General features: G+C 41.3%; 1 protein-coding gene across 1 annotated transcript in view; it reads left to right on the plus strand.

Annotated features, from left to right (window-relative positions):
- The window catches only part of DYNC2H1 (dynein cytoplasmic 2 heavy chain 1), a 367,402-nt gene that overhangs the window by 151,593 nt on the left and 199,765 nt on the right, over window positions 1-16,044 (plus strand). Inside the window, exons 66-69 of the mRNA XM_029911951.1 lie at window positions 1,050-1,213; window positions 2,626-2,745; window positions 13,197-13,331; window positions 14,214-14,357. Coding sequence (XP_029767811.1) covers window positions 1,050-1,213; window positions 2,626-2,745; window positions 13,197-13,331; window positions 14,214-14,357 — 563 coding nt within the window. The remainder of the gene's footprint in view (window positions 1-1,049; window positions 1,214-2,625; window positions 2,746-13,196; window positions 13,332-14,213; window positions 14,358-16,044) is intronic.

Genomic DNA, 16,044 nt, shown 5'->3' on the forward strand with positions numbered 1-16,044 from the left:
TTGCTCTTTTATATTTACCTTCCACTACTCATGTAATGTGTGATCTGTGTTGGAAATATTTAAACATATTTAAAGTTCTCTCAAATAGGATAAAACAAGACACATTGAATCATTCTAAAGTTTAAGTTGACTTCCTAGTCGTACTTTGAAGCACATGCTTTTGTTTGGGATCTCTGACCCTTACAGAGTCCAAAAATGAAGTGCCTTAACTTAGAGCTGGAAATCAGCTTTTTAGATTGTTAGTATTGCAGTTTCTCTTTAATTTTCTTAGAAAACTACAGAAAAAGAGAAACATCAAAATGAGGATGGAGCGAGAAAATAGTTATCCACAGGCTATGAGGTCCAGTGAGCTGATGGGATAAAATGCAAGAAAAACTGTTATACATTTCATAGTATATTCAGGAAGCTAGCCAAGGCCAAAAAAGAATTTGAAGAACAGCTAGCCAAAGACTCAAAAAGAAATAATAAGAATTTTTTTAAGTCATCAGAAACAGGAAGACTGCTAAACAACCAGTGGAGCCACTGGACGATCATGATGCTAAAGGAACACTAAAGGACGGTATGGCCATTGCGGAGAAACTAAATGAATTCTTTGCATTGGTCTTCAGAGCTGAGGATGTGAGGGAAATTCCCAAACCTGAGCCATTCTTTTTAGGTGACAAATCTGAGGACCTGTCCCAGATTGAGGTGTCATTAGAGGAGGTTTTGGTACAAATTGTTAATTAATCAATAATAAATCACCAGGACCAGATGGTATTCACCCAAAAGCAGACTGGTCTGAGTCTTTTTAGTATCTGGTTCTAATGCACTTCTACGATGCTGCTGTATTTTTATTTCCAACAATATAGGGAAAAGTTAATCTCATAAAAATCTTTTAATTTTTTTTTACAATATTTATGAAAATGGTTTTGTTAGTTTTATAAGACTATTTCTTTTAAACTAAACCTAACATTTGGTTCTGAAGTTTTTTCACACGGTGGGTATTTATTTTCAGACAATTCTGGAATTTTCTAATCAAACTTAGGATAATATGTATGTATTTTTAATAGGACCACGATATGCTGTACAAATAGGTGACAAAATTATTGACTATAATGAAGAATTCCGCCTATTTCTGTCAACGCGAAACCCAAATCCCTTTATTCCACCTGATGCAGCTTCCATTATTACTGAAGTTAACTTTACTACTACAAGAAGTGGTTTAAGAGGACAGGTATGCATTTAACATTTCTTATAATAAAATAATAATAATTAATAGACATTGGGCTGCATTCATCTCTGGATACACCTTGACTTCTGACCTGGCAGAGGCCCCCATTGACAGAATATAGCTGCAATCTCCAATTTGTTGTGAGGACTAGGGGGATATAATGCAGCATAAAAATTTAAACAATAAAATAATTATTAAAATAATTAAATTAAAATAAAAACTGTAACTCTTTTTTTTAAATGTACCTTACAATCAAATCATAGATGGCAGGTGTAACAGTTTTCATCTATTTTACACCTACTGAAGTAAGTGGAAGTTCTCCATTGACTTCACCTGAATCAGATTAAACCCTAAATTATTAGTTACATTTGTAAGAGCATTCATGGTGCTTTTAAAATTTTAGCAAAACAGTTCTCCAGCCTTCTATCCTTGCCAAACTGTACTGCTGGTCTCAAAATACTTTGCCTTGTGGTCAAGAAGAGATCAATGAAACCTAAAGGCTGAATGTGTTAGGTCTTCCACCAAATTGCTGGGAGCTGCTGAGACTTTGGTCAATGACATTTAGAGAAAAGTGGGACAAATAGAGGGCCACTAGGAAAAAGGAGGAATTAGAAAATAAAAAACCCTCATCATTTCAAAACATTACTCATTGGGAAGCTAGTTTATTCAAAACTAACAAACATACAATTTGACATTGGAGAAAAAGGTAAAACACTAAATGTCTAGCTTAACCAGACATACAACTCATCTTTGCCTGCTGAAAACAGGAAAACAGCTGAGCAGCATTGGTAGGAGGACTGTTTAGGTTAGCATTAAGTTGCTGGAAGAAGCCAGATAAACAGGTAAGAAATTACCATTATTTCTTATTGGATCTACTTGTTGGTTACGTCTATGTTATGAGCTAGGTGCTTGCTTCCCAGCTCAGATAAACATACCTGTGCTAGCTCTCATCTGAGCTAGCACAGTAAAAATAGTAGTGCAGTTGCAGTAGCACAAAGAGCAGCATCAGTGGTATGGACTAGCCACCACAAATATGTACCCTTGGGATTCTGGTGGGTTTGTACTTCATCTGGCTAGCCCTTGCCACTGCCCCTGTGCTTCAGTAGTTACACTATCATTTTTAGCTTGCTAAATCAGAGAGCTAGCACGAGTAAGTCTACATGAGCTGGGAATCACACCCCTAGCTTGGAGTGTAGATGTAGCCTTTGAAGCCCATTCTTTCCCCGGTTCTCATAATGTACTCTATTTATCATCACTGTATTTTACATACACAAGGACTACGATACTGGACTTAAAGAGTCTAGTGTTTAAGCATGGGTTAAAAACGTTGGCTAACATACATGGCCAAAATTGATGCATACGTATTACTGAGGTTAGTATTCTCCTTCTTGTTGAATATGTTGCTTTCCTCTTAGCTTTTAGCTTTAACTATCCAGCACGAAAAACCAGATTTGGAAGAACAGAAGACAAAACTGTTGCAACAAGAAGAGGACAAGAAGATACAATTAGCTAAACTTGAGGAATCTCTTTTGGAGGTAAAATAAATATGTCCTACTGATTTCAGATTAACATAGTAGATCTAATACTGGTATCTGTTTAAATGCCAGATGCTAAAATTGTTAATAGCAATAATGAGCTTAAGAATTTGTTTGGAGGGATGGGGAAAGGAAATGTGTAAACTCAGGGTGAATTGTAGCATTTCAGGACATTCAAGATTTTCACAGCCACATTAGGGTCAAATATCCAGTTAGTGCTTGAATTTTGTGGCTGGATGTAGGAGAGATTCATATGTCATGCTACCACTTCTTACTGAAGTGGGTTGAAAAACGAAAATGTTTGTTAGTTTACAAAATATGGATTATACTATTTCTTTTTCTCTTATTTTGAGTGATGAAAAATTGCCATATTTTAGGTCTGGAGACAGTCACAATGGATATGTACCCCACTGAATCAAGATATGTATGTTGAAATGGTAGAAATTAAAAAAAAAAATCCAGTAGGATGTACAGAGACAGAGATGTGTGTTACTTTTGTGCCTTCTGAAAATAAATACAGGAAATGTGTAAGATCTCAAAAAATTAAAATATGAAAACGAATTAGGAAAATGTGATTCTCACTTTTAATACTCTACCATTAGTATAGAGGTACTCATTGCCTATGAGCCATACTTCTCTTTTGTGTTCTGTTTTCCTTCTGTTATTTTGAAGTTGGTTTTCTAAATATTCTGTCGGTTTTTGATTCTAATGAAAGAGAACATGATCTGAATCCAATAGTACACCTGTAGAGGAAAGGATAACCTCAAAGGAAGAGGATTAAGTTTCAGCACAGTTGATACATTTGTGAAAACATCCAACAATTTGTTTGAAGCAGTGCAACTGTCTTTTTGTGTGTGTGTAATAAGCCTCATTAGGTACAGTACATTTTAGGAAACAGTGAATTTTATTTTCTTTCACTTTTCAGCCATAAAGGCTTTGTGCCAGATTGTGAACTCCTTACTCCCACCGGTGAGCAGTTTCTTGTATGAGTCATCCCACTGAAATCAATGGGAGTACTCTTGTGAGTATCTGCTTACTATTAGAAGTAAGGGGATCACAGTCTGGTTATATTGCCTTTTATTGTACTAGTCTTGCTGAATATGAGCCTGCTCCATTGCCTATTAAAGTCAAAGAAATCTTTATGTTGCTTTTAAGAGACATTGGATTGGACATTCTGGGTATCATCCTGCACCATTAATTCAATAGGGGCTTTACCGTTTGCTTCAGTGAGAGTAGAATCAGCCCTCTATTCACTGGTTTTAAGTTCTACTAATTCTGTTACATCCCTACATTCTTTAGTATTCTCTTGATGTATTGTTAGAGCTGTTGATAGATTTGAGGAAATCTGCCTAATTATTATTATTCATGAGAATAATTCTGCGATGAATTTTTTTAAGTCAGCAGAAGCCTTTTACAATGCAATTTGGGAAAAAAAGATAAAAAGTGTAGATAAGTAACAGAACCTATTAATTACTTACTTTTTAAACAGTACCATTACATGCAGTCAACCTTTCAAAAAGACATAGGAATGAAAACATTGATAAGTTGACTGTCATTGCAAGTCAGCCATGTTTCTTATTAAAATTTCTTACTGCAGTAAATACTAACATAATTACTATAGTTGCAGATATATTGTAAGCTGTTAATTAGGTAATTTTAGAAGGGAAGTTAGAACCTTAGAGCAAGTATGTCACACTTGTTCTGTGATGAGGTCTGAATTATGATTTCAGATGGGGGCTAGGAGAAGGGAGTAAAAAAGTTAACTGGCAAGAGGCAAATTTTGCAGTATTGTCTGACTAGAGAGTGTGCCAGAAATAGTGAGATTAAATAATGCATTTAGAGATAATTAGACATTCTTATTCGAGGAGTGTGTAACAGGTTGGATCACAGAAAACCCCTTGGGAACCGCCAACTGATGTGCTGAGACTACTTCTGCCCCTGCCTTCCCTGCCAGCTTGGGACACCAGAACCCTGCCTGGTTGTGCCAGACATGCTTGCCGGCTACAAACACAGAACTGCGTCCCACAAACTGCAGGCTTAACTGAAAGCAGTTTAAGAAGTGTTGCTGTCTTTAACATTGAGATGCCCAACTCCCAATGGGGTCCAAACCCCAAATAAATCTGTTTTACCCTGTATAAAGCTTATACAGGGTAAACTCATAAATTGTTCGCCCTCCATAACACTGATAGAGAGATATGCACAGCTGTTTGCGCCCTCCCTCCAGGTATTAATGCATACTCTGGGTTAAATAATAAGTAAAAAGTGATTTTATTAAATACAGAAAGTAGGATTTAAGTGGTTCCAAGTAGTAACAGACAGAACAAAGTGAATTACCAAGCAAAATAAAATAGAACACGCAAGTCTATGCCTAATACAGTAAGAAAACTGAACACAGACAAAACCTCACCCTCAGAGGTGTTCCAGTAAGCTTTCTTTTACAGACTAGTCTCCTTCTAGTCTGGGTCCAGCAATCACTCACACCCCCTGTGGTTACTGTCCTTTGTTCTAGTTTCTTTCAGGTATCCTTTGGGGGTGGAGAGGCTGTCTCTTGAGCCAGCTGTAGACCAAATGGAGAGGTCTCCCAGGGGTTTAAATAGACTTTCTCTTGTGGGTGGACACCCTCCCTCCCCCTGTGTAGAATCCAGCTACAAAATGAAGTTTTGGAGTCACATGGGCAAGTCACATGTCCATGCATGACTGAGTTCCTTACCAGCCAAGCCACATTCCTGGGAAAGCTCAGATGTGGATTGGCATCTCCAAGTTCATTGTTGGCTTAAGTGTTTCTTGATTGGGCACTTACTGAGAATAGTCTTTTCTCAGGAAGCTGACCAACTGCTTCACTGAGGCTATTTAAAATTAAACAAGTACATAGCCAATATTCATAACTTTGAATACAAAAATGATACATGCATACAAATAGGATGAATGTATTCAGTAGATCATAACCTTTACAGATATGTTACATGGCATATGTAGCATAAAACATATTCCAGTCATGTCATATTTACATTCATAAGCATATTTCCATAAAGCATTATAGGGTGCAACGTCACAGAGTGTCCCTGTGGGTGCTCCAAGTTAAGTGTCTTGGCGCCCTGTGTTTGTAATCAGCGATTTTTAGTAATAGTGGTCTGGTTGGCCGCACATGCGCGGCAGCCGTTTTATGCTGCTCCAAGTGGCTACCTAGCGTGCGCAGCCAACCGTCCCTCAGTTCCTTCCGTACCGCCTTTGGCTTGAGTTGGAGCGACAGCAGCGCCCCTTATAACTTTAGATATTATTAGATATTATTATTATTAGATATTATTTTGGGTCCCCCCCCAGCTAATAGCTTCTTATTCCTTTATTTCTCCTATTTCTTATTTATCTTATTAAAAAAAATTACTAGTTGTCCCCCTTCCCCGTGAAAAAAAGAAGAGGGACAGAATGGGATTATTCCCATTTCTACTTCAAAACTAATATCCTCTCAGGTATTCCAGGCTCTCCTGGCTTTAAACGCTGCCTGACCTGCAGACTCTCTGCACCGGTCTCTGATGGCCATGCGCAATGTGTCCGGTGCTTAGGGGAGACACACATTGCTCAGAAGTGTCCCCACTGCAAAAAAATGACCGTCAGGACGAGGAAGGTAAGGGATCTCCAGTTAAAACTCCTGATGGAGAAATCCCTCAGACCAGCCTCTGACCCCGAGTCCAGGACGTCTCCTGGCCGGCAGAGGCAGAGGCAGTGTCTGACAGGGGTTCTACCTCCAAAATGACTACTAAAGAGTTTGCTCCGAAAAAGGCTGCAAATAAACGGTCTCAGTCTTTGCCACTGCGAGATTCGCCTCCAAAAAAGCGATCTCGAAGTCAAAATCTGCCCTGGTACCGAGGCACTGAGAGTGCTGGACCGTGAGGCACCGGGAACATCCAGTCCTGAGACTTCCTGAGGGGCTAAAGACCTGGTGCAGGCTAGCTCTCATAGCACTCTGCACACTAAAGCCAAGCCTTCCAGCTTGGCACTGATGGAGCCAAAGAGAACCTTGGCACCCAGCAGCGCAATGGCGCCACCTGCTGCCCCTACACAATGCAGCAAGTCAGCGGGACCCACAGCTCTCACCCTTATTCCCAGCCAGAGCATGCTGCTGTCTTTGGTGTTGATCCTCCCGGTGCTACAGCAATTCATCAGACTGGTGGACCTCCTTGTTACCTCAACACCTGGGACTCTGCTATTCGGCACCAACGGTACCCCAGCGAGACTGGGACCAAGCCTGGTTGCTACTCCCATCGGCTCAGCTCCTCCTCTCTCCAGCGATGAGGAAGAAGAGGATGAGGCAGAGATCTACACCCCTTGCTATTCCTTACCTAAACTGGGACACTCTCAGCACCGCATGTCTATGGATGCATAAGGCTGGCAGCCTCCACTATTGGTACCGCCTCCCATGGCCTTTCCACCCAACTGGGCATACTGGGACCTGGGGGCATTATATAGGGCCCAGAACCTCAGGCCCCCCAACGCACTTAGATCCAGAACAACTTGCTCCCCGTCACCTCCTGCACCAGCTCCTTCGGAAGTGCTGGATGAGGAGGTAGAGGAACCTGAAGATGTGCCTGAGGGTGATACCCTTCCACCCACCCACATTTCATCTTCATCGCCAGATGACACAATAATTCCATCCCCCTCACCTCGGGGGATGATTTCAAATCCTTCCAGGACCTCTTTTAACAAGTAGCTGAATCCCTGGACATCTCACTAGTAGAGCTACCAGAGACCTAGCACAAACTCATACTACAGGTATCCCCATCAGTGAAGATTGCATTGCCTATTAATGCAGCCATAATGGATTCGGCAAAAATAATCTGTCAGACACCTGCCACAGCCCCTCCTTCTTGTAAAAGATCTGACAAGAAATATTATGTCCCTACAAAAGGAACTGAGTTTTTATTCACCCACCCTACCTCAAACTCATTGATGATAGAAGTAGTTAATCAAAGGGGAAAGCAGGATCAATTTAGAACCATCCCCTATGACAAGGACTGGAAAAGGTTAGACCTTTTCAGGTGAAAAGCCTACTCATCAGCTACCCTCCAATTCTGCATAGCCAACTACTCGGCCTAAATGGCAAAATACACATGCAACCTGTTCTCTCAAATGTCAACTTTTATTGAACAGCTTCCAGATGACAAACGAGAACAATATAAGGCTAACATTGCGGAGAGTTCCCTCATCGCCAGAACGGCCCTTGAGGCTTCTCTCAATTCTGCAGACATGGCAGCACGTTCAATAGCTATGTCCGTCATCATGCATCGCACTTCTTGGCTACATCTGTCCTGGTTTCCAAGGGAAGTTCAAGCCCCAGTTGAGGACTTACCTTTTGGAGGCCAAAAACTGTTTGTGGACAACACCGACGCGTCCTTGCATACCTTAAAGGACTCTCAGGCAACCTTGAAGACACTTGGAATTTATGTCCCTCCAAATAAACAGAAACAGGGCAGAATTTACAATCCACGATTCTGCACTGCCTCATACACTCAACCCCAATGACACTATGACCAATGCCGGCAGCCCCAAGATCAGCCGTCCACGTCTAAACCATCTACTTCCAGGCAAACATTTTGAAGCGTTGGTTGAGGACACGAGAACCCCACATTCCCTAATTCCAGATTTACATCTTATCTCCAATCCATTTGGAGACGTCTGTCACCATATTACCCAGTCTGGAAGACCATCACTACAGACAAATGGGTTCTGGAAATTATCCAGCAGGGTTACTCCATCCCCTTTATTTCTATCCCACCTACCCATTCCCCTTCCCTGTCCCTCCTCAGGGACCCCTCTCACGAGCACCTGTTACAACAGGAAATAAACCACCACCTACAATTAGGTGCCATGGAACCTGTACCAGTTCAACACAGCGGGAGAGGGTTTTATTCCCATTATTTTCTCACTCAGGAAAAAAAACTGGAGGGTTGAGTCCCATCCTGGATTTATGGAAATTCAACAAGTTAGTGAGAACACAATGTTTCAAAATGGTGACTCTATCCACAATAATTCCGGCATTGGAGAAAGGAGATTGGCTCTTGGCCCTCAACCTACAAGACACTTACTTTCATGTTACCATCCACCCGGCGCACAGACGATTCCTGCACTTCACCCTAGGGAAACAACATTTCCAATACAGAGTGCTTTCTTTTGGCCTGTCCACCGCTCCAAGGGTGTTTTCCAAAGTTCTCGCCATTGTGGCTGCTCACCTCTGCAGGCAGGGAGTGATGATCTTTCCATATTTAGATGACTGCCTTCTAAAGGCACCAACGCATCAGGCAGCAACGAGCGCCACTCACATGACAATAACCCTTTTTATGGCCCTGGGCTTACAAATAAATCTTCAGAAGTCCACCCTGATACCTACACAACAGTGAGAGTTTTTAGGGGCACATCTTGACTGTCTCAACGTGACAGCGAGATTACCCCAACAACGCTTTCTCACCTTAACCAATCTAATTACAACAGTGAGGGGCGTCCGACAAACATCCACCAGAACGTGCTTAAAACTTTTGGGGCACATGGAGACTACAACATTTGTTGTAAAATATGCCAGGCTCCACATGAGATGTTTACAGGCCTGGCTCCACATAGTCCATATTCTGCACAGACACTCCCTCAAACAGACGTCTCACAATGTCCCGCAGAGTAAAGGACTTGCTCACGTGGTGGACATGCTCAGGTGTCCCCTTCCTATAAAAAGCTCCATCTATGACCATCACCACAGAGGCTTCCCTCCTGGGTTGGGGGGCACACTTACATGACAATACCATCCAGGGTCACTGGTCACTAGCAGAATCCAATCCCCACGTAAACTTACTGGAGTTAAGGGCAGTCCAAAATGCTTCCCAGCACTTTCTTCCTCTAATATGCAACAAGACCATCAAGATTCTCACGGACAATCTAGCAACTATATACTATATAAACTGCCAAGGGGGGTCGATCTTATCCCCTCTGTTCAGAAGCAGTTCGGCTCTGGCAATGGTGCATCACCAACAACATACGCATTCTGGCATCCTATTTGCTCAGACACCAGAACGCAACAATGGATCAACTAAGCAGAGACTTCTCCCAAACCCATGAGTGGAAGATGGTTCCCGGAATCCTCAAAGTCATATTCAGACAATGGGGATTCCCCACAATAGACCTAATTGTTACTGCCCACAATGCCAAGTGTCTACAGTACTGCTCCCGGGCCGGATTGGGGCACAACTCCTGGGGCAACACCTTCCTTCTGAAATGGGAAGCTCCACTATTGTATGCCTTCCCTCCAATCCCATTGCTGAGTTGCATCCTTCACAAGATTAGGCAAGACAAATCCAGGGTCATTCTCATTGCACCAACATGGGCCAGACAAATATGATTTCCATAATTGAGACAGATGGCAGTGAAACCAGCATGAACTCTTCCCCTAGTGCCTCATCTGCTGACACAGGATGCGGGACGTATCTGTCACCCCAACATTGCCATACTCCACCTCAAGGCCTGGTTACTCCATGGGTGAAAGGGCTCGAGAGGGAATGTTCTACTGAAGTACAAGACATACTACTGAACAGCCACAGACTAATGACAAGAAAGATGTATAAGAACAAAAACATTTAGAAAATCATCCAGACTCTTTTTCTCCACAACAGAATGATCAAAGGGTCAAACTATATCCAAACAAAGACTATTCAAATCTATATCGACATGTATCCAGTTGTGTTACCAAAACCACTATCTGACAGCTCCCTCCGGAGTATGCACAAACTCCACCAGAGCAATGTCGACATCTGTGGCCTTTCTCAACAATGTGCCCATCATTTAATACTGGACATTTGCAAAGCAGCTACCTGGGCATCAGCCCATACCTTTACTAAACACTATGCTTTAGAACAACAATCAACTGCAGATGCTCAGTTTGGACTCTCGGTGCTATCCACCATACATAAACCAACTCTGAAGCCCCTCCCCTCTACTGAGGGGCACTGCTCAACAGTCACCTTCTTCTCAAAGAAGAGGAGAAGGTAACTCACCTTGTGCAGTAACTGAGGTTCTTCGAGATGGTTGTCCCTGTGGGTGCTCCACTATCCCCCCCTCCCCTCTACTTCAGAGTTTCACACTGATCCTATGGGATAGAGAAGAAACTGGGGGACGGTTGGCTGTGCACGCTAGGTAGGCACTCGGAGCGGCGCGAGACAGCTGCCGCGCATGAGTGGCCAACCAAGGCACTGCTACTACAAATCTTTGATTAGAAGCACAGGGCACCAAGACACCTAAAGTGGAGCATCCACAGGGACAACCATCTCAAAGAACCTCAGTTACTGCACAAGGTGAGTAACTTTCTCTTAAAAAAAAAAGTAAATAATATCCTTCCACTGTCCATTTACTTACCTCTGTAAGCAGGAAAGGGGGATCAGTTTATGAATTTGCTAGTTAGATTTTCAAGCTGAAATCTAACAAACTTTGTTTGCCAATTGAATAGTATTAATAGAATAACCCCTTTTTATTGAGTCCAGGGAGTGTTGCTACTTTTAATACTGGGTTCTTTTTAGGTCAACTTTTAACTTGAATAATATTTCTCAAATCAGGACACTTGCTTATTCTTAACCAACCAACAATATATTAATTCATCCAGAACCACATTAGTATCCAACCACAGTTCACCACTCATGTGTAGATAATACCAATCTTCTAGGCATGTATTACACACTCAGTACAGTCTTGCAAGCAATTACCATAGACTAGAGTTGAGGCTCAGCAGTTATATCAAGGAACAATGCAAATTACCAAGATTTTTTATTACATTTACTTATGATCATAAATTCTCAATTCTTAACACATTGATCACACTTTCAATGATTCACTTGTTTTTAAGGCACTGTGGTTAGTACTTTTTGACTAGATTGATCCAAAAGTGGACACGTTTAGAATATTAAAAACAATTGCTTAAAGTTATTGTTTTCAGTCTCTCTAGGCCAATTTGCTTAGACATATAAAGAAGTTAAAAGTTAATATATGCTTACTTGAGGTCTCACTAGAGTGTGTGTAGACTTATCAAGATAACCTACAGTTATTTTTATGTTAAAGAATAGAAGGGGAAATAGTCTTTGAAATGAAATCTCACCACTTCTTTTCCTGTTCACCCTGGAATGGGGGAGAGTCCTTTCCGCGCGGCAGTTGCTCTTAAGATTCTGCAGTTTCTTGTTGGGTTCAATCAATTTTCTTGAGCACATGGTGACCTCAGTTTTATATACTAGAGTTTATGGGCTCTTTGGAGAGGCCCATCCTCTTATTCCTATGGAACACATGCCAATTGGGTGCTCAGATTTCAGCTTAGGGTATATTTATGCTGCAGTGTAAGCCCAGGGTTCAAACTCAGGGTTCATGCCTAACCCCTTCTGTCTACATATAAATCACGCTAACCCAGGGCTTGGACCCAGGCTCCCAGGATCCCACAGGGGTGGAGGGTCTGAGCCTGAGTCAAGCTGGGACCCAGGGTTCAAGCCCTATTGCTTTGCAGTGTAGATGCAGCCTCACTGCACTTGTGCTCTCAGGGCTGGTCTATACTTAGCCTCTAGTTCGGCGGCTGGAAATCGAACTTCCTGGTTCGATTTATCGCGTCTGGTCTGGATGCGATAAATCGAACCAGGAAGTGCTCGCCGTCGACTGCGGTACTCCAGCTCAACGAGAGGAGTACCGCGGAGTCGACGGGGGAGCCTGCCTGCCGCGTGTGGACCGCGTCTGAAACGCGGTAAGTTCGAAGTAAGGTATGTCGACTTCAGCTACGTTATTCACGTAGCTGAAGTTGCGTACCTTACTTCGACTTGGGGGGTTAGTGTAGACCAGGCCTCAGAGTCTGCCAAAAGTGTTCCACAATCTCATGCTCTCACTTTCTTAGTTGCTAGTAAATCACAGGAGCTGCAGTTGGGAGAGAGGAGGAGTAAATCTTACAGAGGTTGACACTTGAGTGTCTTTACAGAGAAAGTAGCTAGGTAGAAACTTCCTTGGAATCTGCAAGATTATAAAAGCCAGCCAACTGCAGGTTAAAATTATAAAAGGAAAGCTATTAAATAATTCCTGCATCTGAGTCTCAGATCCGCCTTTTAGGGGGGAGTGGATAAGACTCTGGCTACGAGGCCGTCTTTTTCTGTAAGCCCAATAAAAGCTAGCAACTCTAACCTGGGCCTCTCGAATTTCTGCAGATTGTTCACATGTTTTATTGCTGCACCAACATAACACTTCAGTTTTCAGACTGACCATCTTATCTCTAATATGCTTTTTATCTGTTCCAAGACTAACAAACATGTTAGAGGCACCTGCAAAGGTAGAAGTAATTTCTCAAGATAAATTCTGGTATTGGTATCAGCATCATATTCCATCTATACACTGCACAGTTTCCTGAAGTGTAAACTTATGAGTTAATTTATTACTCAAGTTAATTTTAATTTTTTCAGACTCTTGCAACATCACAAGGCAACCTACTTGAAAATAAGGATCTGATTGAATCTTTGAATCAGACCAAAGCAAGTAGTGCACTCATCCAAGAATCTCTTGCTGAGTCTCACAAACTTCAGATTTCTCTTGATCAGGTGATGTCTTTTCTTAAAATGTTTATTTTTATTATTTTTTCAATGTCAGAAATAACATTATTGCTCCTGTGTAATCCTGTTGATGTCCATGGACCAGCCCTGCAATATATAGGGATTATCTCCTACATACGTTATTTTCCGCTTTAGTTGGTCGGTTATTATTTTTTGTACTATTATACTTGCTATTTTGCTACATGTCTAATGCTAAAATGAGAGCACTTATTGTGTCTGATGTTTAAAGATGGACATGAACAAATCAGAGGTGAAATCCTGGTCCCACTGAAGTCAATGGGAGTTTTGCCATTGATTTAAATGGAGCCAAGATTTCATGCATGCATCTACATGTGTTAGGATAGTGCTGTGCTTATTTCTTTCTTTGAAGTAAGGGATATTTTCAGATATACAAGCACCAAAAGCATTTTTAATTGTTACACTTTATCTGTTTTACACTTCTTGAATGAATACATAACTGAAACAATCTTTTTAAAATGAAAAGAATAGAAAAGTAATTTTGAACTAACATGTTTTATGCCAGATTTCAAACTGGAACTAATGTAAAGGCCTGGATTATATGCCCTATATATAGGGTTTATAATAAGAGTACAAATAAAATAAAATTAAATTAAAATGTGTTTTAATTCTAGAAACACAAATTAACTTGTTTAATTCATATTTGTATGTGGATTAATTTTTTAGTGTAGTAGAGTTTAAAATATGTTAGGAACCAAAATATCTTTGATTTTAATGTAATTGATTATGGTACATTCTGAAGTTGTAGAATGCATCTGAGTGGTTTTTTGCTAGGTTGAACAAGTATTTATTCAGTGACCCTTAGATGGCAGTAGAGTACTGATCCTGAGTATTTTTTCTTTTTATCCACAGGAGAGGGATGCCTATCTCCCTCTAGCTGAGAGTGCCAGCAAGATGTACTTTATTATCTCTGACTTGTCCAAAATTAATAACATGTACCGTTTTAGTTTGGCTGCTTTCCTACGACTTTTCCAAAGGGCTTTGCAAAGCAAGCAGGTATGTCCTGTTTTTTTGAAGCTGTGAATGCTGGAGAGAGATCAATATGCTTGTGGTTTTTAAAAATTCGTAAGTGCTCTAGATGTTTTTAAAGAATAACATAACATTAATATGGACATGTTGTACAGCTATACATTATACATTCCAAATATATGTATTTACTTTCAGTATGTAGGAGTCATATCCTTGTTGCAACACTCAAAATCAAGTAACATCCATTCTTCTTTGAGTAGTGTCTTTGTGGGTGCTCCATATCAGATGCACCTGCCCCCTGTGCCTTTGATCAGAGATTTTCAGTAGCTGTGCCCGTTGGGCCTGGGGATGTGCCCCATACATCCTTGTGCTCCCTGCCGAGGTTATATGGGGCTGCGTGGGCAAACTTCCCTCAGTTCCTTTTCAGCCACCTTTGCCCTGAGATGGAGTCTACTTGTTATCTCTAATATTTAGCAATTAGTTAACTAACTATATGCTAACTAATTATTTTTTAATGGTTATAGCTGTTGGAACCGTTCCCTTTTTTTCTTTTTCTTTTTCCTCTCTCTCTCTTACCTAATTGTATCTATGAAAATACATATATTTTATGTATTAGGTAATTTTTAACCACTTTCCTCTTCTAGGGGTCTTTTTCATTATTTTGCTCAGTAATGCTGGGCCTCCCCGGGATTCAAGAGATGCCTTTCCTGCCATGAAGCTATTCTGATCAGTGACAGGCATTCCCAGTGCCTCCACTGTTTGAGTGATATTCATATCTTCCAAATCTGTACTTCCTTCAAGGGTAGATTCCGTAAAAATAGGGAGATCAAGTTTAAACTCCTGATGATAGAGAAAGTTCTATAACCAGTTTCGGATCCAGGGATGGAGGACACCCCCCCCCCCCGCCCCGCCCCCGGGGCATAGACTTCCCAGTACCGCCAGTGCCCCATCCACATCAAGGTCTCAGTCACCAGAGACTGCTAGAGAGATAGGCAGTACTGCAGCACTGAATACATCTATGGTACTGAAGTCCTCAGCATTGGTAGCCTCGGCATCTGCTTCTAAGCCGAAGGAGGTAAGGAGTAAATCTCCAAGAAGAGTTCAGTTACCAATGCACAAGAAGGCTACTGAGACCTCAAGTTCCAAGGGGAGTTCCTTGCAGGCACTGAGTGATGTCGGTACTGCAAAGGCAAAGAGGAGTCAGTTGTCTAACAGAGACTCAGCACTGTTTTTGGGTACCCGTACCCAAAGTGGCAGAGACACTGTTGAGAAGAGTTCTAAGCATGTCCCTAAACAACACTAGGTGCTGGTAACATGAAAGTCAGCAGTATCAAAGACCACTTGGTTACCTACCATACTGATGGAAATAGAGGCATCTCACTCCCATGCCAAGTGCTCAAATGAAAAGAAGGAAGAGGGGGACCCAGAGGTGGATTGAGTAAATGGACTTCTTTATTGCGGTATTGTTCCCCTCGACCCAATTGTCGAGTAAGCACTGAGTTAATCACCTCATGCTCTTTTATCTAAGTTAATATGTAAATACCCACATTTACTACAACACTCCCCAAATCCTTATTTAATAATATGAATGCCCATATAATGAATATTAATAGCTATATACTGAATATAATTATATCTGCCCATTTACTGTTTACAGCATTAAGCATATTCTACAGACCTTTTTACCTTGAAGATACATTTCTTTGCAGCAATT

This window comes from Terrapene carolina, unplaced genomic scaffold (genome assembly GCF_002925995.2).
Source record: "Terrapene carolina triunguis isolate 2854851 unplaced genomic scaffold, T_m_triunguis-2.0 Scaffold138, whole genome shotgun sequence".
Classification (NCBI taxonomy): domain Eukaryota; kingdom Metazoa; phylum Chordata; order Testudines; family Emydidae; genus Terrapene; species Terrapene triunguis.